This window comes from Drosophila simulans, chromosome X (genome assembly GCF_016746395.2).
Source record: "Drosophila simulans strain w501 chromosome X, Prin_Dsim_3.1, whole genome shotgun sequence".
Lineage (NCBI taxonomy): Eukaryota > Metazoa > Arthropoda > Insecta > Diptera > Drosophilidae > Drosophila > Drosophila simulans.
This window is the reverse complement of record NC_052525.2, coordinates 15,839,348-15,862,461: the sequence shown is the minus strand read 5'-3', so window position 1 is coordinate 15,862,461 and position 23,114 is coordinate 15,839,348. Positions and strand designations below refer to the sequence as shown.

Genomic DNA, 23,114 nt, shown 5'->3' with positions numbered 1-23,114 from the left:
ATATCATTATCAATGAAAAAAACGAGCTCGCAATCAAAATTTTGTCCATTGCCTCGGCAATGCAAATGGTAACGACGCCACCAGCCAGATAACCATGTGGTGGGCGGGAGTGGTCGTGGGCGTGGCACTGGCAGTGGGTATGGCCGACCCAACAGGTGCCCTACGTATGTACATTTATTGACTCGCCCTACTTTATGGTATCAAAAGTGGGGCATTCTCGAAAAGCAACCATTTCTCCAAGTGTAGATGCACTTGCTCTCCATAACTCGCCGAGATTATGATAAAAATGTTATCAGCCTAAAATGTTGTACTCCCAGTTTGACTGCGTTTTCAAGGTTCTCTTTTGGCAAGTTGGAGATACTTTCCTGCCAGAAATCAAACAATAGCAAACGTTCAACAAAAATTTGTTTATCTAACAAAAAAAAAAAAGTGTATACATAGGGAAATAAATAAATTAGGGGTATAAAAACTATAGCCTAATCGACGATTACAAGTATGTGGACTCGAACTTTTCGCGCATCTTAAGTTTACGTTGTTTTCCGGGGAAAATGCTGAAACTCTTGATGTTGAGCGCCCTCTGGAGCATTCGGATGGTATAGTCGGGTACCAGGCAGGCCACACAGGTCAATATGATCCACAGCCAGACCGGCAGTGAGGCCAACAGATTGTTGTAGGCCCAGTAGATGTCGGTGTCGTAGTCCCTGCCAAAATACATATTATATTGGTTTAAACCTTAAATGGAATTAATCGAAGCGATGGACTCACAGATTGATAACGTTGTAGATAACCGTTGTGACTATAAAGCCCAAAATGGAAATGATAATGGTGAATATGTACCAGAAGGACAGATACATTGACTCCAGCCAGAGCTTAAGGTTCACGACCACCACCACCGTCCAGATGAGCAGGGTGCCGAAGCAGGAGAAGGCCACCGTCTGTCCGTAGTTCAGGATCACGTTGTTGTAGTGGAAGAGGCAGAAGGCGAAGTAGAAAATGATGACACTGTGGTAGATGGCAAAGAGGACCCACATCAGGAAGTACGGCCAGTGGAGCTGCTTGTTGTCCGTGTTCTTCTTGTAAAGCTGTGGCGTTCTGTTCAGGTTGCACTTTAAGTAACATCAATTATATAAACGATTGAACCCGTGTTACCTCATCAGCTTTTCCTCGGTGTATGGCTTCTCGGAGATAGCTATGAACAAAATGGGCAGCGAGGTGTATATCACATTGTACAAGGTGAGGAACAGCGAATCGTAGACGGAGGACGAGGAGAACAGCGTGTGGAACTGGAAGAGGAACATGATGCCCATGAAGACGATGTTCTTGTAGAAGAAGTACAGCACCAGCAGGGACAGTCGGACACTGTGATAGTGTCCATGGACGAGGAGCAGTCTCTTGAGCATGCAAAACTTGGCGAAGGCGAAGTCGGCGCATCGTGCCGCCTGCCTGCCCTCGCGTCCCATGATGCCAATGCCCACGTGAGCCTCCTGGATCATTGACACATCATTGGCGCCATCGCCAATGGAGGCCGTGTTGTAGTTCTCGTTGGATGACTTGATCAGTGACACCACTTCGCTTTTCTGCAGCGGACTGAGGCGGCAGCACAGAACCGCCGTACACTTGACAGCCACGTCCCGGAACTCCGAGCTGGCCTCTGCCAGGGCCACGCCCAAGCTCTTGCCGTCAATGAGAAGGGCGCACTCCTGGCCAATACCGAAGATGATCTCACGGTCAAGTGCGTTCAGGTGCAGCAGCATCTCCTCCCTATTCTTGCAGTCCATAATGAAGTACTTCTTGGCATCGGGTGGAATGTGTCCGCAGGACAGGGCTATATTCAGGGCTGTCTCCACCTTATCGCCCGTTAGCACCCAGATTTTAATGCCAGCCGCTTGCAGGGATACCAGCGTATCGGCCACGTCGTCCTGCAGGGCATCCTCCACAGCTGTCGCACCGAGCAAATCCAGATCTGTGCAGAGGACACAAATGTATAAGTTGGTTTCTAAAACTAAAAGACTTGGCGCCCAACGTGGGGCACAAAGGACTTGTGAGGAATGTCACTGGTACTCACTGCTTTCAATTTTGGCATAACACTCCTCGCTGAGCTGCTTTCGATTCTCGAGTGAGCTGTTCGCCTGTGCCAGCTCCACAAGGAAGTCCTGGTACTCCTCCTCGCTGATTAGCCTCCTGGCAATAGCCAATGTACGTAATCCTAGACGGGCGAAATCACTTATGTGGGCGTCCGTCTTGGTGACCAGCTCGGCTGAACTGTTGGCGCACAGTGGAAAGACATAGCTCTCGGCACCCTTGGTGTAGATCCACTTCTTGCCCTCCGTATCCCGGACAATCACGCTCATGCGCTTGCGATCCGACGTGAACTCCAGGACATGGAGACGCTGGAAGGTCTCCTCCCTGGGCTTGGCGAACGGTCGCTTGTAGTCCATGTGGGGCGGGACGATGCGCACGCGGAGCGTTTCGTCATCGTCTCCGGTGTAGACCATGCCCAAATTGGCACACGCCTCCACCAAGGCCTTCTCATCCGGACTGGAGGCCTGATAGTCCAAGGTGCTGTGGAAGGGGATATCAAATTGAGATGTTTCATCGAATTCTGGATTTTCTTTCATTCGCTTACAATATAAAGTCCCGGATTTCGTTCTTCCGGCGCTGTGATTCAGCCCGCACCAAAATGGTGGGCTGTCGGGTGAATGTGGGTGCGGCGTAGGATTCCCGAGAAGTGGTGCTCGGCGATCGAAAGAGCACACTGGCCGGCGGGGTGCTGGCCGAAACAGGGTTTGTGAGGTAGGCATTGGGCGCGCCATAGGAGTGGGCCCTTCGGTGACCCGGCGCCTGACCACTGGGCGCTTCCCACGACTGTTGCAGATCCTTCTCTGAGGTAGACCGTCGGAATTGCAGCGAAATGGGTCGAAAGTTGGGTGTGGGCTCCACTCCGTTCGCGGGCGCATTAAGGTCAGTCTGATTGATATTCAGATCGCTGGCGGCACCATTGTTCATCCGATTGGAGCGCGCAAAGTTGGGACTCCTCTTGACAACCACCGGACGCTTGCGACGCTCCACGCCATAGCCGTCGTCGGAGACCAACAGTGGATTGACATCGGATGATATGGTCGTTGAATTGACCCCATTGGGATGAGCCGACACCGAGTTGTCGATGGTGTGGCCCACATTTAGCTCGCTCTGCTGACTAGCATTGTGGCTCTCCTCGGTGATGTCTGAAATGGAGTACATCTCCGGCGGACCCGACTTAATCGCCGTCACCGGCTCCCGTTTGGCAGTGCCCGCATCCGCCTGTTCCAGAGATCCGGAGGCCACCTGAACGGTGTGGCATATGGACAAGGCCTGGAAGAAGACGCGCTGATTGGCCTGCAAGGACAAAGGACAGACATTTGGGATTGGCGTGCAAGCTAAAGCGTCGGCAAAGACTCACGGAAAACTTATTGATGTCCAGGAGCGCCTTGGTCTCCTCATCCTCCAGCCGCGTCTTCTTAAAGAGGAATTTGCTACCATTTATCGAGCACTGCTGGAAGTTCATCTCGTTCTTGGTCAGCGTGCCCGTCTTATCCGAGAACAGTATATTGATCTGGCCCAGTTCCTCGTTCAGATTGGAGGTGTTGACCACGCACGGCTGATCGGTCTCGTTCTCGTAAAGCTCAAGGTCCCACTCCATGAACCAGCTGCCGATGACGCGCTGCAGCTCGATGGTCACGTAGAGGGAGATGGGTATCAGGTAGTTGAAGAGGATCAGGAACGACAGGTAGTCCTGCAGGAACTGCTTCACACTGTAGCTATCCGTCGCATCCCCCAGATAGAACAGCTTGGGTATCACAAATAGTTCGTTGTACCTGCGGATCAAATACGAGTGGGTTGGATATTGACCCAATTTGAGAATATATATGTAGTCCAAGATTAGGCCCACCTCTTCAGGAAGTAGAGCAGGGTGACGATGGCGATCAGGGCGACCAGGATGACGATCAAAAAGCGATTGATGTACGTCTCGCTGGAGGCGTTCTTGTTCCGGGTGAGCCGGCTGTTCAGCTGCAGCTTGGAGATCATGCCCGTGTAGACGGCGCAGCCGATGACGCACTCCGTGTTCTTCACCCGCGATCCGCGCAGCAGGACATTCTCGGCGGACAGCGGTAGCACCCGACCCTCGCCGCCCTTCAGCTCGATCTTGCCATTGAAGCTGTACAGATCGGTGGTGGGGCTCTCGCACTCGATCATGCCCAGCTTGTGCATCTCCGGCAGGTCGACGGTGGGCAGGTCGCGCGGCACCATCAGCGTCTTCAGGTTGGACTCGCCGTCCAAGTTCGCCGTGGTGATGAAGCACTTGCCATGCGGATCGGTGGATCGCAGCAGCACCAGATCGCACGGCACATCGCAGTCCCGCTCCACGACGATCAGTTCGCCGGGAATCACATCCTGCGACTTGATTATCGCCTCCTTGCCATCGCGGATGACAGTAACTGAAGTTTTCAAATAAATACTCATTAATTGGTATCAATTAATTTTCCTCTGCTAAATTTCCACTCTTTTCATAAGAAACAAAGTTGGAAAGTGGACTTTCTTTCACCCACCTGGCGATGAATTGACCACATTATCGGTTCTATAACGCAGGATATCTTCATATCCTTGTTTAGCGGCGGTCACAGCAATTACAAATACCAGAGGTAAAAGTGAGGTCATTGGGGACACTGGACTATCTGCGAGTAGATAAAAGATATATATAATTATTTATTATGAAATTGTTGTTATATTTGTATATTTACCAATTAAAAGTGATATTATTGTCATCACCAGGAAGTAGAAATTCGCAATGCGGCGAAATTGCTCCAGAAGATTTTGTGGCAGGAATGTGATAAGCGTGTATTTGGTGGACTTGATGCGATTCTGGCCCTTTGGTCTTTTCTTTTTGACATCCTGGGGGCCACCGATTTGTATTTGCAGCCAATCATTTATTGTACTAACTCTGGAGCCCTGGAAGATAAAAAAATGACATACGGTTAACTGGAGGCCATCGTAAAACGTTGATTGAACAACAAATTGGTAGACATCTAGTGATAAGAGAACTCGAATTATCAGAGCATTCATGTGTGTTTGGCCAATGAATCAGCGTCCATTTTTGGCCACTGCCTGTGGGCATTGTTTGTTAAATTCCGCCAAATGTTTACTATTAAGATTAATTAACTTATTTCGACAGAAGAATGTCCATCAAGTTGTTTATATGACAAGTAATAGCTAAAATGATCAATGGAAAAGCGCATAACTAAGCAAATTTTGTATTAAATTGCAGTTGGAAAAGATTCACATAATATTCAGATAAAGCAATAATATAATAAATAAATATAATCATTATATGTATTAACTATACTTGGTTGGTGAGCAGCTTGCGCAATCGCTTTGCAACCTAAGTAAATATCACGCATACGCCACATAAGCCAGATGGAATCTTATACTCAAAATCGATAATTCCAACTGCTGACTTTCTTGAAATAGTGACCAATAGACACTACTGGAGTATTATTCCTTTACCAAAACCCAAGCCCAACCCACACACCTTGTGCCAATTCCATAGGAAGGCGTCTTTGAGATGAAAGGACTCCTGTTCTGCCCACGGCGTCTGGCGATGGGCGCCCAGTCGATCTATGCGTCGAAATCCGCTCAGATGGTCATGGCCAAAGAAATTCATTGTTCACCATTCCAGGATGGGCGCATTTGGTAGCGGTGTGACCACGGACGCGCCCGATCATCGCTCAAAAAGATTTTTCCGGACAATGGAAAGCAGTTTTCCTTTTCTTTTTATTTTATATTTTTATGTACGACAATTCTCGTGTTTTGGCGCAATCACATTTTCAAACACCTGCTTGTTTATGCGGTCACTCGTTATTTGGCTATTGTTAATTATTGTTTATTCATCGACATTCGGTCGCACATACATACATACATATGTACATAGGTCTTGTATGCACAATGGAGCGAACCTGTGTAAAACGCGTTTTTATGTTTGTTTATTTCAGTCGAACTAACTATTAACGTTAGAATGTTTGAAACGAAGTGCTAATGGAGTTTAATCACTTTTACAGCGCAGCCCATAACTTTAGGCACTCGAATAGGGTCCACCCTAATGCACACACAACCATTTGTATATTTATCGACTTTTTCTCAGCACACTTAAGTGTATAACCTTAAAACGATGTTAAGTGGGCAATTTTAACACTTCAATTGAACAGTTCTATGGTGCACGTCCACGACCAACGATTTTTTTTTTTTTTTATGGATTTTTTATAGATTTGTACTATATATCAGTGGGTATTTGCATACGAATTTACATATGTAGTTAATATCCAAATGTACTTCACACACCGCACTCGCTATCTATTCTATATCACATCATTCAATGTCCTTCCGAGATACATCTATGCGTAGATCTATCTATCTATCTAATGGATCGCGAGAGAGCCGCGTGATGTGCGCCAGTGCCAAGCCGTTCTCACACTGAGAATTCGATCTGCATTTCTATGGCTATTCGGATGGCATACCTATACCCGTACCCGTACCGTACCGATACCCGTATCCATACCCATTCCCATACCCATGCCCATTCCCATTCACAGCTTCAAAAATCGGTCGTACGGCCGCAGCTTCACATTCAGCTTCGGGCATCCAATAAAAAGCTCGAAAACTTATTGACGTCGCCAGTTCAAGTTTGCGATATACAACGACACATGAAGAAATTCAGAAACTCAGACATTCAGACATTCGGCAACTAATAGGTTCAAAGTGCATAGTTAATTTGGCGTATTGTCAATTCGATGACGTCCCACTCAAATCAAATCTCATCAAATTCAATTGCTTAAGATCTTGCACTGACTTTCTCATTAAATAGCTTTAACTCAAAATATGTTTTGCTGTAAAAGAAAGTTCAGTTTTGAAAAACATACGTTTGAAAGCAATTGTTTATCTGTCAAGCAAATAAAAAAGAATTCTATTGAAAAGTTAAATGAGGGTAGATTACAAATTCAGTAAATGAAGTACGTTAGTACTAATACATTGCTCGGAGCCACAATGAATTCTTAATTATATTTTAAAACGACAGCAATTTGAATTTAAAAACCTTTCACTTTTGCGTATGTTTATGCTTAACATAGTAGTTTTCTATAAAATATATCCAAAAAACTCTCATGGGCACTGAATATGTGCCTTTTCAGAGATTCTTATGTTAAAAACATAAGCTTTTCCATATATTGTTTAAAAACTATAACAACGCAAAGCCAACGCGTCGTATACGCAATTTCTGTACACTGAAGAATGACTCACACGATGTCACAAGTAAATGTGTCGATCAGTCAATTTAGAAGAAAAAAACCCAAATATTTTGAAAAACCAACCATTGGTGGAGATTAAAAACCAATTGGAAAGTCTCCGGATTTCCAACCCATCCAGTGAGTCGTGCGATGGAGTTCCAAGATTATAAAGTTGCAATCCACTTTATCTAAGCGACGCTATCTCTTTCGCACTCGCATATCGACAAACGACGTTGCTTATCTAATATATAGAAATTCACTGATGGATATGGAGACACACTCGCATACACACATACATAGCTGAAGAAAACCTTAACACTGTTCACTGTTTGGTTCCTGTCGCTATTACACAACACCGAACTTTCTGAACTCACCCTTTTCTGAAACAGTCTCTCGAAGAACTTGCCCATGATGATCCCTTGACTTAATCCACTGCGCTGGGGCTTCAATCCTCACGAGGTACATTAACAATTGTTGGCAGTTCTTGGGGACAATGTGGCACCGACGCGAAACAATAGCATAACTGACTAAAACTGACCGATTTCTGTATCTCTCTAAAATACTTCGTTACCACGAATTCGTCGTATTGCTTATCGGTAATAACAGTTTTTTTTTTTCGTTTTTACTTTTTTTTTTTTTTTTTTTTTTTGAAACCAATAGCCGACTAGCCAGGTAATCTCTTCGCTAGATTCCGATGAGTAAGGTATTTCCGATCAGTTTCGAATAGCCGAAGCTCGCACACTCTCGTCCAGGATAGACCAATCCTCTCCGAGGTGGGACAAAGTAGTGTTCCATCGAGTTACCATGATTGTTGCACTCGGTACGTCATTGTTATGATGGTATCAGTTAGTTGGGAGTGCAATGCATTCGAGTCTTTTGCTTTCAGTTCACAGCGAACAACGTGCACATGCTCATTGGAGCCACCGTCTGCCAAAACGTACTTGCCCAACTGATAAACTGATATCCGTGCAAGAGCACCGGGTCCATAATCCCATATCCTCACCCAGTATATTCTCTTCTTGGAGCAGCCAGTGCTGGAGCTCTCCGGAGCAGCGAGACCCACCCATATCTAACCGCCTATATGTAGACTGCCAAAAAACTGATAAGATTATGGGTATATCTAGGTGGCGGGCACCTCAGCTGACTAATCGACGGTGGCCGGGGTACATTTTGAGCGACATTTCGATGGCATGTTTCCCACTTGGGTTGGGTTCACTGTAGCGCAGAGCGAAAGATATATACATGTATATCCATCCAGCCGTTCGTCACCATGATCGAGGTAAATTTCTATCCAAACTCAACATCTTCTCGTCATTTTACGGTCCATAAATTTCGATAAGAGATACGGATATCGACGACATCCAGGGGGGAGTTCTTTTATCACAAAGCTTTATCACTTTAAAGGCCACATGCACTGGAGAACGATAGCTTTACACGACCACCTTGTATTTCACAATTTAATTAGCGTATTAGGTCTTAAGTCTTGGGTATTTGAGATAGTTTTGTAATGAAATAGTTGGTTTTCTAAATATTAAAACATAATCACACACACAGCTATCCAAATTTATTGCAGAATGTAAAAATATTCGAATGCCAGGATGTTTTCCTAGTTGAAATATCTGGGCGATGGGCAAACCTACCATTTTTCTGGCGACCAAATTGTGCTGAAGTGCTGAGTCGTTTTGCACCCGAGGTCCTCTGGCCAAACAAACGGGTAAACAAACAGCGAGCTTTGCGGGCGAAATCAAATATATGTACAAGACCGCTATGGATCACAGATATAATATATATAGACTTCTGTATATATACTGAACATATAGATTATTGTACACCGAATCGAAAGGAAAAAGAGACCTTCCACGCGCAAACTGATCTATCGGCAAACTGTCAAAGAATTGTTGATACCGATACCACTAACAAAGTCGCCATACACATGGGCTAGCCTGACGGACCTTTCCATGCATGTTCATGTATATTATATATATATATATGCATATATACGCAATTATTTATTCGCATAGCCAAACCCATACCGTACCCATATCGCACCCAGGTCGGGGTCTTACCAACTTTTAGATATCCCTAAATGCGTTCATAGCCAGTGCATTGCACTCTCCAATAGTTGGCAGTACCACGCTGGCCCATACGATCCTCAGAGCTACTCTCTTCGCTCATTTTTTCTTTATTTTGTAATATTTTTTTTTTTTTTGTTTGGTTAGAGTTCACATTGGGCTCTCGCGAGCGAATAAGCCCGCGGTTTTGCCATTAGTCGAAGAGATAATGTCGATAACAACAATCTTATCGCTCAGCATTGAACGGACTTCACATACGAACACATGAGGCTTACGGACAAGCCTATCTGAAATCGTGCAACTTCCACCTTGACTCACTCATCCCAAAAGCGAATGTTCCATGACCGATGAAACTCAACATGAGTCAAAGGTAAGCTATTCGCGAATGGGATTAACACTGTGTGATAAGAAATGAAAGGAACTTAAATATCACAATCCTTTCTATGTTTCATTTTGGTTTAAGCTTTCATTTCTGAGGAGATATTAAGTGAGTACTGTAAGTTTTGAATGACAAACGTATGATATGATAACCAATTACATGAACTTTGGAGCAATAGAAAGACTATCCAACAAGAGGCATTCGTGGAGAATCAAGATCTTAAGCATGAGCTAGCAATGTAGGATAAACCAACGTGGCGTATGAGTAATACTTGAAACATATCTAATGTTTCAAGCAACCTCCATATTTTCCCAATTAATTCCTATGGAGTCATAACTTACTAACAATGTGAGTTTTAAGTTATTTTTTAATAAACTGTTGATTTTCATAAGAATTCCAATAAAATGAAGAATGCAAATGGTTTATGTTTAAGCTTTGCCAGAGGTGGTAACCCATTTAAGCTTTAGCAAAAGCTTTATGGCGTTAGCTTTTAAGCTGATCGAGAATCACAACGACACTCATCTCCTCATTCTAAAAAGAATATATTATAAAAATTATAGATAATACCATTAGGTATTATTTACAATACATTTTCTCCACCCTGTGATACAATATTATGATGTACGGATTCTTCACTTAATAAATAGTAATTAAAAAAAAAAAACATTCATTTTCGGTTTTGAAATACTTACTTTTAGTTCTTTGTTGCCCACACATCTAATACACAATTAGTTATTAGAGGGTATCGCCTAGTCGGCTCTCTAGTTGATTAAGAATGCCCAGAAGCAGGGAGTCCATAGCTCAAAGACCTTCGTTTATTTTTGAAAACAGCCCCAAGTGCCACTGCTATAATCGAAGTGTTTAACTGATTAGACCAGTGATTAGGCTAGTATGTAAGCCGATATCACCTGGATTAGATATTCGAATTGAAGAAAGGCGATAGTACTAATCAGTTAAGGGAAAGCGCTGGCACATTTGGTGTGAAGTAATCTTTGAATGTTTACAGCAGTTCGGCATGGTTTGAAGAGGAATGGCACCCAAAAATATTAAAATTCAATTTCATTACTAATCTGACATGACATGAGTTCATCTAATCTAAGCTGCGAGCGTGCCTAGTAGCTACAACTTAGCTTGCACTAATCTGTCATCGGCAAAACGCCGGAAATAAGCATTGCTTCTTTTCGATGGGATACCCATTGTGACAGGGCCACTTGGAGGCCAAAATGGGTTTTATATAAGCGAGGAATGGAACATTATCTTTATCATATGCCAATTTATGTATGTGGCCAATTCAGGCTGTTCCATGGCTAACTTCAGTTCAGTCCAACGTCTGCTCCCAAAGGCACCACGCGTGCCCACCACCACCCAATGATCATCTGAATGAGCCATATAACACTCCAGATAGTTCATTAGATACGGCTACCAAATGGGAGCTGGCAAGAAGAAATCGGCGGATCCGCTGCGGATTCAGATTGGCGGCATCGAGAGTCGCCAGCAGAAGCCGCTCAACCGGGTGACGACCACCAAGTACACCTGGCTCACATTCCTGCCCCTCAACTTCTACGAACAGTTTAGGCGGGCCGTTTACTTTTACTTTCTGATCATCACAATTGTATCGTTTTTCGTAAGTAAGTACGCTTACTATTCCCAAATCGGGCAATACTCAATGGTCGATCCCTTGATCCTTGACTAGACGAAACGATATCGCCACTGGTTTCCCTGCTGCCGCTACTCTTTGTCATGATCATTACCGCCCTAAAGGAGGGATTGGAAGACTACTCGAGATCGAAAAGCGATAAGCTTGTGAATACAGCCAGAGGTAAGAAATGAATGCGACTTGTGGGTATGTTGGGTTCTCCATTTGAATCAGCATCGGCTCTCCATATCTAGTAACTGTCATAAGGAGCGGCAAGGAGGAGATCATAGACTCGCAGTTCATTGTGCCCGGCGATCTTGTGATGGTGCGAAACGATGGCGATGTGCCCTGTGACCTTGTACTGCTCCAATCATCTAGTGCGGATCGCAAATGCTTCGTGAACACAGCCAATTTGGATGGCGAGACCAATTTGAAGACCATATGCGTGCCAGCAAGCTACCAGCTATCCGGAGATCATGAACTGCAGGGCAAGGATTGCATTGTCTGCGAGCCTGCTAGCGCTGATCTCTACAGCTTTAATGGTCGCCTGGAGTTGAGGACGGGCAGCGATGCTGAAGGATCCAGCGGTGGTGACGCCCTGCCCCTGACCATTGATAATCTTCTACTGCGCGGTGTTCGAGTTAAGAGCACCGAACGGGTGGTTGGCTGTGCCATCTACACTGGAATGCACACCAAGTTGCAGCTGAATAGCCGCTACACCGGCAACAAGTCCGCATCCAGCGAGAAGTACATCAATCGATTTATGGTGGCCCTCATCGTGGGAATGATCGTGGTGGTGGTGGTTTTGTATCTCATCGAACGGTGGGTGTATATCTGGAATGAGATACAAACGTTTATAAAAGTTATCTATAAAAGATCATCTTTTCCAAATGTAGTCACAGGGAGGCGAAGATTGTGCCCACCATGCCCTACCTGGGTCCACCAACCAACTTCAATTCAGCGTGGCAAATCTTCGAGGACTTCCTCTCCTTTCTGCTGCTCTTCAATTACATGGTGCCCATTTCCGCCTATATGAACATCGAAGTGTATCGCATCTTCGGCATGCACTTCATGCACAACGATCTCCATTTGTACGATGAGGAAACCGATCAGCCATGTCGGGTCAACGCGTCCAATCTGAACGAGGAGCTGGGCCAGGTCAATATTCTGTTCTCCGACAAGACGGGCACACTCACCAAGAACCTCATGAAGTTCGTCAATTGCTATGTGCCAGATATTAATTATCAGCTCCAAAACACCCATCTCGTTTCCGAGGGCACCGGTGAAAAGTTTGAACTGGAGAAACTGGATGTGAGTACTACATTTCTTCCATCGAAGCATATAGATAGATAAATATATCGTTATACCCTGCCCAAGGCCGATGCAGCAGTCCTCTTCGAGGCACTGACCGTGTGCCATACGGTGGAAGTACTCCAGGAAGTGGGTGAGAAGTCGCTGGAGTCGTCGGAATCCGTATCGGAACAAAGTCGCTTGATGAGCAGGAACATTGTGGATCGCTATCAGGCGTCCAGTCCCGACGAGAAGGCTCTTCTCGAGGGCTGCGCCAGTCTGGGTCTAGTGTACGAGGGTCAGGAGAATGATGTCCTACGCATCTGCCGGTATCCAAGCGCCGAAAAGTTGCAGTTCAAGAGACTGCACGTTCTGGAGTTCAGTTCGGAGCGTCAGCGGATGAGCGTCATTGTCCGAGATCAGAGCGACACCATCTGGCTATATTGCAAAGGAGCGGAAAGTGCCATCTTTCCAAGATGCAAGGCGAGTCCTCTTGTGGAGCAGACTGACGCGCAGATCACGAAATATGCCCAAAATGGCCTTCGCACCATGGCCGTGGCGCGACGCACACTGACCGCTGATGAGTTGTTTCATTTCGAGGAGCTCTACCGGAAGGCCAACACCCAGTTGAGTAACAGGAACGAACTAATATCAAGCTGCTATGAAACAGTGGAGAATGGTAAGGAATGGTGACGATTGTGGCAAATATGGTCCTTCGAGCCGCATCCGCTCCAATTAAAACTAGTAACTTTTCACAGAACTCGACCTGCTCGGCGCCACTGCCTTGGAGGACGCACTGCAGGAGCACGTGGGCGATACCCTAGAGGCTCTGCAAGCGGCTGGTCTAAAGATCTGGGTGCTCACCGGCGACAAAGTGGAAACGGCCTACAACATTGGACTTGCTTGCCGCCACATTCCGCGTGGATCGAAGCAGCACTTCATCATCAACACGACTGAGCCAGCGGAGCTCCTTGCCCGACTGGAGATGATTGGCGATGATGAGCCGGAGGTGCTGATAGTAGATGGAACTACTATAGCCGCCCTGCTGGAGCACACACCGCGCCAGTTTGGCGACCTTGCACTGCGCTGCCGAGCGGTGCTTTGTTGCCGACTCAGTCCGCTGCAAAAGTCCGAGATTGTCACGCTGATCAAGCGGCGCAAGAAGCACATTACGGCTGCGATTGGCGACGGCGCCAACGATGTGTCCATGATCCAGGAGGCGCACATTGGCATTGGGATCACGGGTCGTGAGGGCAAACAAGCCGCCCGGTGTGCCGACTTTGCGATTGCCCGCTTCGAGATGCTGCGCCGTCTGCTCCTCGTCCACGGTCACTACAACTCGCAGCGGCTGGCCTTCCTGGTGCTCTTCTACTGCTACAAGAACATAATCATCACCGGGTGCATGGCCCTCTACCAGGTGTACGACCTATACTCCGCCACGAACGTCTACAATTCGATCTACCTGTGGCTCTTCGACATCGTCTACATCTCGTTCAGTTTCACGGTCCTGGCCATTTGCGATAAGGATTACAGCGAGGAGACGCTGCTCAGGTAAGGAAATAGGAATATAGAATCGCATCGTGTGAACCCTATCCACTTCCATTTCATTTTCAGTCATCCTGAGCTATACAAGCCACTAGCCCACAATAGACAAGCCTCGATGGGAGTATTCAGTCTGTGGATACTCAACGGATTTGTCCAGTGCTTCATCATCTTCTTCTTCACCTACGCCATGCTCAACGACGCGAATGTCCTCTTCAATGGCGGACAGACTGCCAGCTTCCAGACCTTTGGCACCATGCTCATCACCAATATCGTGATTGTGGGCAACCTGAAACTGCTGCTGGTGGCCCGCTACATGACCTATAGGAACTTTGCCATGATCCTCGCCTCCATTGCCGCCTTTATGCTGACCACGTACCTCTACAACCTGTACCCCAGTGGTGAGCTGTACGATGTCTACAACCAGTTCCTCAGCTCACTTCCCATCTGGCTGTTCACGATCATTTGCTCGGTGGCATGTCTGCTGCCCGACTTTGTCCTCAAGGTCGTTAATGATATGTACAGGAAAGTGCCACCCAAGAGCAAGTCAGTAGCCTAGGAACACTTACTGAAGATCTTAATAAAGTGGGCAATGATGATCACAATTCAATTCTCTGTGTGCTTTTAATTCGATGGGCAGCTTATGAATATGTTATTTAAATGTATGTTATAAAACAACTAACGAAGGTATATTTAACTAAATATGTGTTTTTGAACTTTTGTAACAGACTTAACTATAACTTATGTAACCAATAATTGTGCATATAATATGAATTCAATCTGAATTGTTTATACACATATATGTATAAAATCGAACAATCCGCAGACCTCGACTCAGTTAGATAACAACATTTACATACGTTCAAAGAAACGCTCCCCAGCCAATATACATGGACGCCAGGTTGTCCACCTTGGTGGCCTCGTTGATGAGGAAGTTCACCTGTCCTTCGGTCGAAAGCGGAATGCTGTTCGCCTGCTGGCGTTTAACCTGGAAGCAAGGTAAAGCATTCATTACATTTCAGATCCACAGATTCACATTCTCCACTCTACTTACGTGTCCTTGCAGGCGATCGGCGATGCGCTGCACATCCTTCGTTATTTTGGCCGTGGCGGCGCCTTTGCGCGTCTGTGCCCCCACATCGTAGACAAAGGGCCGCAGAATGGACATCAGGGTCTTGGACTCCTGCTTCAGCAGGCGCAGCGTAATCTCGCAGCACTTGCGATAGCTGCCCTCCACGCCCAGCGGGCCCATGGCAACGATCATGTTATGTGTGAGACGGAAGGGCACCACCTCCGGGTAGGGCAACAGCTCGCCCTGATTGAACAGGCAATTGAAGTCCACGTGGACAGCGTCGCCGTTGCCCTCGGCGAACAGGATGTTCTCGCCGTGGCGATCGCCCAGGCCAAGGATATATCCCACCATGGACATAACGGCCACGGTACGAATGTACGTATTTCTCGCCTCGTACCAACTGTGCGGAGTGGCGAAGCGTTGGCGCAGCCACTCCTGAAAGACCGGCGGATGGGCAGGCACCAGCTGCTTGGTGAAGACCTCTCGCTTGCGCTCCATGGACTCGTGCAGCGGCACAGCCAGACTCTGCAGCTGTCGGGTGGACATCACCAGCCTTCGCTGAGCATACAGATTCATACAGATACTTCGATACGACGCCAGATTGGGCAGCCACTCGACCAGGCCGCACTCCTCGTTGAACGGCAGCACGGCATATGTACGGATGTGAAGACGCCGCTGCCTGGCCGGGGCATCCTGGTGCAGATATCGCTTGACCAGGCCATTGAACTCCATCAGGCGAGCATCTCGACGCAAATCATCCTTGGGCTTCACCAGAACATCGTAGTCCTTGCCATCGCTGCAGCGAATGGTCAGCTTCTTGGGCTTCGCTGCCGAGCGCAGGATTAGCACAGACTCCTGGAAGCCACTGATGTAGATCTGCTGGTAGGGAAACCAGTTGGCGGTCGAATGGCTTGCCGGAAGATGCGATCCCGCACTTGAATTGGAGTCGGAATTCAATGGCAGCGTTGGCTGCATGTACTTCTCAAACGGCAGCAGTATTTGGGAAAATTCAGACTGTTTGCATAGCTTAGAGAGGCGCGTGTCCAGGTCACTCAACTTGTACGTGCGATCCAGTGTCACCTCCTTGTTGGTGAGATCCATGAGACGCTCTGTGAGCGAGTTAAAGTCTTGCAGCAGCTTCTGGAAAGTGGAATTCTGCAGGCGGCTGTCGGTGAGCACCAGCTTGCAGCGCTTGATCCTCTGCGCCTTGGCCGACTTAAAATGCGGCAAGAGCATCCACAGCGACTGTTGCGGATACGCCTCCACCAATTTGATTATCACATTACGGAGAACAGTGAACACATCGTTCACCGGGTGACAAAGGCGACTCAGCATCTGGGAGTACACCGTATAGAACACCGCCGTCGGCAGTGCGGTGCAGCAGTTTGTCAGCAAATCGTTCATCTTCTTCACCTGCTCGGTGTTTGTGGAGGTCTCGGTGGTGTCCAGCCAGAGGCTGATCAGTCGTGGCATCGACTGATAGACATGCTCGCTGCCATAGCGCAGGGACTTGGCATAGTTGACCATCACATTGATCAACATATCGTCTTGCTCGCCAGTTGTCTCCGACTTACCACCGCCCTGCCTGGCTTCCAGTATCTTCTCCAAAAACTGTGCCATCTGTACGTGGCAGCTCTCCGATTGGCGATGCACAGCGATGGCCTCTTGGAAGTACTTCAGTACTGCATCCGCGCACAGGTGCATGGACTCGGCGCTATATACCGCCTGCAAGTACTTTCCGCGAAAGAAGAGATGTCGTTGCTCCGGTGCCAGCTGCTTCACATTGCCCTGGCAACCCGATCGCATGATCGAGAGCTGCTCCTCCAGATAGTTCATGGCCATCACCTGATCGCCCTTTTGCCACAGCAGTTTAGCGCGCTCGATGAAGAGCCCTGAGGGCTGATATTCCGCCGCCTTGAGTATGTAAAGCTGAGCTCGCTGCAGTTGACCGGCGTTGCGATTGATTTGCGCACTATTAAGCCAGATTCTGGCCAGCTCCGTCTTGAGATGGGGCAGCAAATGGTTGCGATCTGTCAGGCGGCGTTGGAGCTCAGCCAGTATATTTCGCCGAAAGCTGTATATAGACTCCTGGACGCGGACTTGCGGTTGTACAATCTGCAGGCGATACTGCCAGTCGTCGAAGTAATTCTTCATTAGCTTCTCCTGATTGTCCTGATCGCGCTCCTGTTCGAGCTTCTCCACAAGCTCCTGGCTGCAGTGCAGTTCATGCACCAAGTGCAGTTTCAACACAGCATCGTATGCATTGGCATACGAGTGCTGCTGCACTGCCGAACAGCTACGCAGCTCCTCCAGCACCGACTCGCGCATCCCGTCCAGCAACGAGTCGAATTCGGTACGCGTGGTAAGTGGCCTACGTAGCTTCAGACAGCCTTGCGAACACTGAGCTGGCCAGTTAGACTGCAGCTCCTCCATCTCATCATAGCTGCCCAGGCGCCAGAGTAACTCTGACTTGCACTCGGCGAAACACTGATCGGAATACTGATCGGACAGGCGCTGCCAAAGACCGTCGGCGATTAGCTGGGCTGTCTTTGGGGTGTCCCTCAAATATGCATCGATCATGGCGCGCACGTGATCCGGCTGCATCTGGTCTGTGCTGGAGAGCAGCTGCTCGTAGGAGGTGATCATGTCCTGCTGCCGCTCCACAAGTCGATTGACGAGAATGTCCTGCGTCACACTCATGTCGTAACTGCGAACCTGCACGGCGCCCTCCACAGAATCGGGGTCTCTGAGTGAGCCGTACACTTCAACGAGGAATGTGAACTGCTCCAGCAACCTCTGCGATTTGTCCTCGCCCTCCTCCAAATAGCTCTCCAGGTAGCTAAGCGCACGAGCATATTCGCCGCAATTGTAGCTGGCTCGAGATACCAATAGCTTCGGTATCAGATTGAGAAACTCATGGATCTTTCGGTAGTTAGAATCTATTGTCTCTGGTGGCTTGCCGCCGGTGCTCCGGCCGTGAATTCTCTGCCACTCCCTTAGCCAGCGCTGCAGGAAGTCCAAGAGTTCGGCGCACAGCTTGCCAGCCAGGCGAGGAACACGGCTGGAATCTTCCTTGCGATCCGAAACCAAAGTGCTCGCCAGTGGCTTGATACCCGCGGCATACTTTCTAGACTCGAATTGCTTGAAGGCATTTTCCTTAATGGCTCCAAGCTCCTGGCGGCCCCTGACTGAGCTCGAGCTTTCCTCGTTGGCTTGCAGAACTGCCATGAACTCCTCCTGGATGTGATTCCTCTGCTCCGTCGTGCACTCAATCAGTGCGTGCAACAGAATGTACGGGTAGAATGTGCTGAGCATGTTACTATCCCGCTTGATGCACGGCTTGTAGGAGCTGAGCAGATGGCGCTTACCCGAGGATGGGATGTAGTCGATCAATCGACTTGCCCACAGAAAGGCCCATTCCTCATAATAGTTGTGAGAGTAGTGGCTCCCAAAGAGCGGCTGCTGCAGGCAGGTGCTGGGTCGATGGACACAGGTGTAACAGGAATGAAGCATCGGTTCCATCAGCTGACGCATTCGTGCTGGCAGCGATTGCCACAGCTGAACCTTCTTCTGCTCCTTGGGCGAGATGCCACAAATGGCTAGCGTCTCCTGAATGGCCAGCGAGAAGCTATCCACGTGCTTTGTATTCTGCTGGAACTGATAGCCACGGCACAGCGAAGTCAGCGCCAGAACCGCAAAATCATCTGATAAAATGTTGAGCGGCAACTGCTGTGGACTGGCAAAATTGTAGTTCGAGGGCAGGTAGCTGGCATCGATGGCTCCCAGTTCTCCGAGGCACTTGGCCGATGCCATTTGTAGTTGGCTGTCGTCGTGCTGGCAGCCAGCCATCAGGACATTCACAATCTGCTCCAGCATTGGCTCCAGAGGTAGTTCACTCAGTATCGTACTGTTTAGCTTGGGTCGTCGCCTGCCGAACAGATCGCCAAGATGTTGGAGGGCATAGACGCGTACCTGGAGACATTCATCGGTTATGTGCTTTTGCAGGAAACGCAACTGGTCCACCAATGGTGGCGATTGATCCTCCTCCTCCGCCAATCCCTTTAGGTCCAGATGGGCCGTATGCCTTCTGATACATTTCTGAATCGAGGGCGAAACATTCTCCATGCGATCTAGGAAGTACAGATCTGTTATAAAGGTGCCCAGCATGGAGGCATTGCGCAGAATTATGAATTCATACAGATCGTTGACCTGCTTCACGCTCTCGTTGTCCGCCAGCAGCGGCTGCAAGGTGGCCACGATTCTTCCCAGCGAGGGTCCCAGCTCCTGCACATTTACAACATGCAGGAATATGTGCCAGATCTTCAGGCAAATTCGCTGGAGACGAGGCTCCTGCAATGTGTGAACGAAACTCAGCATGGCAATGATTTTGAAGCGAAACTGGGTGACATGCTGAGAGCCCACGAATCGCATAATCTGGCCCAAGCTGTACAGAGTCTCCTCCTTCAATGGCTTCTCAAAAGACGGTTCACTCAGGCAGCTCTCGAAGTAGGTAATCACACCGAGGAAACGCTCAGCAATGAAATTCGCAAACTCAGCATTCGCCGTTTGACTGGACAACTCCTCCAGGGAACCGATTGATAACTGCAAGAGGCTTTGAAAGGATCGCATCACGAATGTGGGGTTTCGGTTGAAATAAATAAGCAACTCGGCCACCGTTTGCTACAAGGGATAACCAAATAAAATAAAATAAAAGAGAAATAATAAAATATAAATAAACTGCTGCCCACCTTGACATCTGCATTCATTAGCTGCTGCAGGCTGGACTGGGTGCAACTGACCACCAGCTCGATGCAACTGTTCGCCAGCTCCGGTTCCTCGGTCAGAAAGATATGCGTGTAGATCCGCAGAAACGAGATGGAGAACAAGGTGCCAATGTGTTTCTGCATTTGCTTGGCTATCAATACCAAAACTCCCTTGCAACGCGGGTTCACGACGCAATGCGGCAGGACCATAGCAGTCAGAAGGCGATGATACTTGCAGGTGAACTCCTGAACGCACGTGAATCCCAACATTTTCGTAAGCTGCAAACAGACCGGTCAAATTTGTGAAGTAAAGCAAAGTTCGTCCAATTACGCACCGCTCGGAGGGATCGGGTGAAGCGCACGCCATCAAAAAGATAGACGTTCAAAGCCAGGCGAACGGCGAGGTCGAGAGCATCTCGCTTGTACCAGTTCCACAGATGAATCGTCTGCAGACCCTGGCTGGCGCACATCTCGGTGGCCGCCAGCACAGCTTCTTGCGCCACCAGTGAGCGAGTGTGCACCAGGAAGAAGAACGTCATTTTGAACCAGTGAAAGAGCCAGATTTCATCGTCCTCCGTGTGAGCAATGGCGGTCAGTACGTTTAGCATACTCCTTTGCTGCAGCACATTTTGCTCTGTCAGCGGCTTTGCCAGCATTGCTTTTATAGCAGCTAGGACAAGATTGGCCAATTGCTCCAGGAATTCTGGCGAACGCACACGCATCGCAGCGACCAGCAGGCCGATAACCTTAACGTTAACCTTTTGCAGTGCCTCCGTTTCTCTAAGAAGGTCAAGAATCACATCGGGTTCAAAGCACAAAAGGTCCAGATGCTGGGCAATGCATGCAAAATCGGGATAAAACAATAAATCCTTTGCTATCATTTCGAGGGTGGTGCTTGAAAAGTCTGGACATGGCAGCTGCTGCTTGCATTTTCCGAGGTAAATACCTGGCAGCTTCTTTGGCAGTGGCCTGCATTTCGGACAGTACAGCTCAATGCGATCTTGGACTTTAAAGACACTTAATTTACCTGGCTGGGAGCAGAGCAATAGGCGCATAACTTGAGCGCGGCCACTACGATTGTTAATGGTGGGCAGAGCTTTCATCAGTTGCTCCGGCTTTATGAAACCCGAAATGTACAACTGTGGAAGGTTGCTGCAGAATATCTCCTGTGTCTCCTCGGATTTAAATAGCCTCATGTACTGCTGGGCATAAAAGCTTTGCATTTGGGTATGCACACTAGAAGGTGTCTCTAAGCGAATGGCGCAAAGGTGGGACAGCTTCAAATGTCGCTGCAAAATGGCCAGCAGCTGGTGTTGCGTTTGAGTCTTTAGAAAGTGTCGGATGGAGGTGATTTGCATCAAAAGGGAACAGATTTCCAAGTATATGTGTCTTTTGTCTGCGGGACACCTCGATTCCAGCTCAACCAGCTGCATTGAAAGGTTATTCCAATTGGTATCCGCAACCTTTATGACTTCACACTGCAGCCGTAACATGGCCAGAACTGAGGAATCGATGTGGCCTTCGTGCTCAGCTATTTTATGCTGACTCTGCGACAGAACGAGTTTCTCCAGCTGCTTGAAGCCACGTAAAATAGCAATCAGTTTATGCCAATCCTTCGCCGAGACTTCTTCCTTCTGCAAGATTTGAACGAGGCTTTGGCTAAGCACATGCACCACCTCTGAGCGCATCTCATCCTGTTTCAAGCCCATTAGCGCCAATATGGGCACCAAATGTGTGGGGTGGCAGTGCCAATGGCTTAGCAATAGCTGCTGAAAGTGCACCAGTTGCTCCAATGGTACAACCGAATGTTCTAGCTGGCCTTGAATATAGGAACTTAAGGTCTCCAGCAGTCCATCGTCCAATTCAATGGCAGTCGGCAAGCTAAGAATCTCGTTCAAAAGCAGGTAACCCAGATGGTGGGCTGGACGAGCACGCATATGCAGAACTTCTAGCAGTAGCTTGGTGGTTATATTGAGCCGTTTTAGCTCCTGGCGCGTCATGCAGCCCATGTCCAGCCACTTGGCTACCGCCGACCACATAATTGCCGTCGCCTCCAACGTTAAGTGCGCATAATGTCCAACATCTGGATTTGTTATCCAGCTGCTGGCCGACTGTGATCGTAGGACACTGTGGCAGTAATTCAAGCTGGCCAGCTTTGTGTCCATGTCGCACTCCTTGAGGATTAGCAGGGCCTGATGAAGGCTGCCCGAGAAGATGTCACCGTGCGTGGCGTATCCAATGTGATGGGCATGCTGGAGGATCTCCAGCAGGCTCTTGGCATACATGTCGGCTTGCTCAAGAGGCACCTTGATGTCCTCGATAGCGCAGTGCGGATCGAACTCCTGCAGGCATTCCACATCGCATCGGAATATTCTTACAGTTATGGCGGGTTTTTGCTCATTACTCAATTGGCCAAGGTCCAGGGAACTTAGCTGCAGGTGCGTCTCCTCGATGGCTTCCACATAGGCCAGTACAAGGCGTTCATAAAGCTTGGGGTGATTGGAACAGCAAGAGCTCAGTATTTTCCTTTGAAGATTGATGCACTCGCTGCAGCAGAAAAATGGTGTGTCATAAGTTTGGAGTCCAATGTTTGTGGCAAATCTTACCTGCTATTTGGAGACTCACTAAGGCACTTGGACAGCTTGTTGAGCAGCCAGAGGAGGAACGTGTCCTGGAATTTGTTGTGCAGCTCCCGCACCAACGAACAGCTTATCAGGCTCGGCTCCTGGCACAATATGTCTTCTATAACGCTGTACACGCCGGAAAAGTTGCTTACGTTGCGGTTTACGTGGTTGTAAAGCAACTTCCACATATCCTTCCGTTGTGTCGACATTTTGCCAAGTTTATTTAAAACTCGCACAAGCGCGACTTTTGTTTACGAAAACCGGCATTTGCCGCACTTGTGACTATCGATAGGTTTGGCGGCTGCTTCTTCTTCTTCTTCTTAAAGAACAGCCACATTCCAACTGCGCATTTTACATATATTCATTTAAAAAAAATTAATTCATATATTTCTGCGTTTTACACTTACTTACAATTTTGTTTTT

General features: G+C 48.0%; 3 protein-coding genes and 1 long non-coding RNA gene across 6 annotated transcripts; 2 read left to right on the top strand and 2 right to left on the bottom strand.

The window, feature by feature from the left end:
- Positions 1–392: 392 nt before the first annotated feature.
- Positions 393–7,914, bottom strand: LOC6740165 (phospholipid-transporting ATPase IF). Of its 2 annotated transcripts, none has more exons than XM_016181124.3 (10): positions 7,688–7,914; positions 4,779–4,986; positions 4,587–4,712; positions 3,929–4,475; positions 3,440–3,854; positions 2,627–3,375; positions 2,066–2,562; positions 1,150–1,963; positions 766–1,092; positions 393–701 (listed from the first exon to the last, which is right to left on the bottom strand). In XM_016181124.3, exons 1-10 carry the CDS (start codon positions 7,721–7,723, stop codon positions 488–490), a joined length of 3,933 nt encoding a protein of 1,310 aa, XP_016039653.1. In that variant the 5' UTR covers positions 7,724–7,914; the 3' UTR covers positions 393–487. The 2 variants fall into 2 exon arrangements, with proteins under 2 accessions (XP_016039653.1, XP_016039654.1); XM_016181125.3 differs by lacking the exon at positions 7,688–7,914 and adding an exon at positions 5,567–6,535.
- Positions 7,915–7,946: 32 nt separating this feature from the next.
- Positions 7,947–10,084, top strand: LOC120285342. 2 transcript variants are annotated; one of them, XR_006542077.1, is made up of 4 exons: positions 7,947–8,133; positions 8,200–8,592; positions 9,533–9,755; positions 9,849–10,084. It is a non-coding gene; the product is annotated as an uncharacterized LOC120285342 (long non-coding RNA). The 2 variants fall into 2 exon arrangements; XR_006542076.1 differs by having other exon boundaries at positions 7,947–8,592.
- A 733-nt stretch (positions 10,085–10,817) lies between these two features.
- LOC6740164 (phospholipid-transporting ATPase IF) lies at positions 10,818–14,842 on the top strand. Its single transcript, XM_002077009.4, has 7 exons — positions 10,818–11,392; positions 11,458–11,583; positions 11,655–12,222; positions 12,297–12,711; positions 12,778–13,369; positions 13,449–14,241; positions 14,305–14,842. The coding sequence occupies exons 1-7, from the start codon at positions 11,191–11,193 to the stop codon at positions 14,789–14,791; spliced, it is 3,183 nt and encodes a 1,060-aa protein (XP_002077045.1). The 5' UTR covers positions 10,818–11,190; the 3' UTR covers positions 14,792–14,842.
- Positions 14,843–14,905: 63 nt separating this feature from the next.
- LOC6726135 (serine/threonine-protein kinase ATR) lies at positions 14,906–23,015 on the bottom strand. Its single transcript, XM_039297454.2, has 5 exons — positions 22,674–23,015; positions 20,403–22,614; positions 20,053–20,346; positions 15,287–19,984; positions 14,906–15,220 (listed from the first exon to the last, which is right to left on the bottom strand). Exons 1-5 carry the CDS (start codon positions 22,898–22,900, stop codon positions 15,095–15,097), a joined length of 7,557 nt encoding a protein of 2,518 aa, XP_039153388.1. The 5' UTR covers positions 22,901–23,015; the 3' UTR covers positions 14,906–15,094.
- Positions 23,016–23,114: the final 99 nt, after the last annotated feature.

Excerpts from the sequence above, each read along its gene's own strand:
- LOC6740165 (XM_016181125.3), bottom strand. The coding sequence starts at position 5,698 with ATGAATTTCTTTGGCCATGACCATCTGAGCGGATTTCGACGCATAGAT. Across the intron at positions 3,376-3,439 it reads TGGACATCAATAAGTTTTCC|GCCAATCAGCGCGTCTTCTT; the intron begins GTGAGTCTTTGC and ends TTGTCCTTGCAG. Across the intron at positions 702-765 it reads ATCTACAACGTTATCAATCT|GGACTACGACACCGACATCT; the intron begins GTGAGTCCATCG and ends GTATTTTGGCAG.
- LOC6740164 (XM_002077009.4), top strand. The coding sequence starts at position 11,191 with ATGGGAGCTGGCAAGAAGAAATCGGCGGATCCGCTGCGGATTCAGATT. Across the intron at positions 11,584-11,654 it reads GCTTGTGAATACAGCCAGAG|TAACTGTCATAAGGAGCGGC; the intron begins GTAAGAAATGAA and ends CTCCATATCTAG. Across the intron at positions 13,370-13,448 it reads CTATGAAACAGTGGAGAATG|AACTCGACCTGCTCGGCGCC; the intron begins GTAAGGAATGGT and ends AACTTTTCACAG.
- LOC6726135 (XM_039297454.2), bottom strand. The coding sequence starts at position 22,900 with ATGTCGACACAACGGAAGGATATGTGGAAGTTGCTTTACAACCACGTA. Across the intron at positions 22,615-22,673 it reads AGTGAGTCTCCAAATAGCAG|CGAGTGCATCAATCTTCAAA; the intron begins GTAAGATTTGCC and ends TTTCTGCTGCAG. Across the intron at positions 15,221-15,286 it reads CCGATCGCCTGCAAGGACAC|GTTAAACGCCAGCAGGCGAA; the intron begins GTAAGTAGAGTG and ends CCTTGCTTCCAG.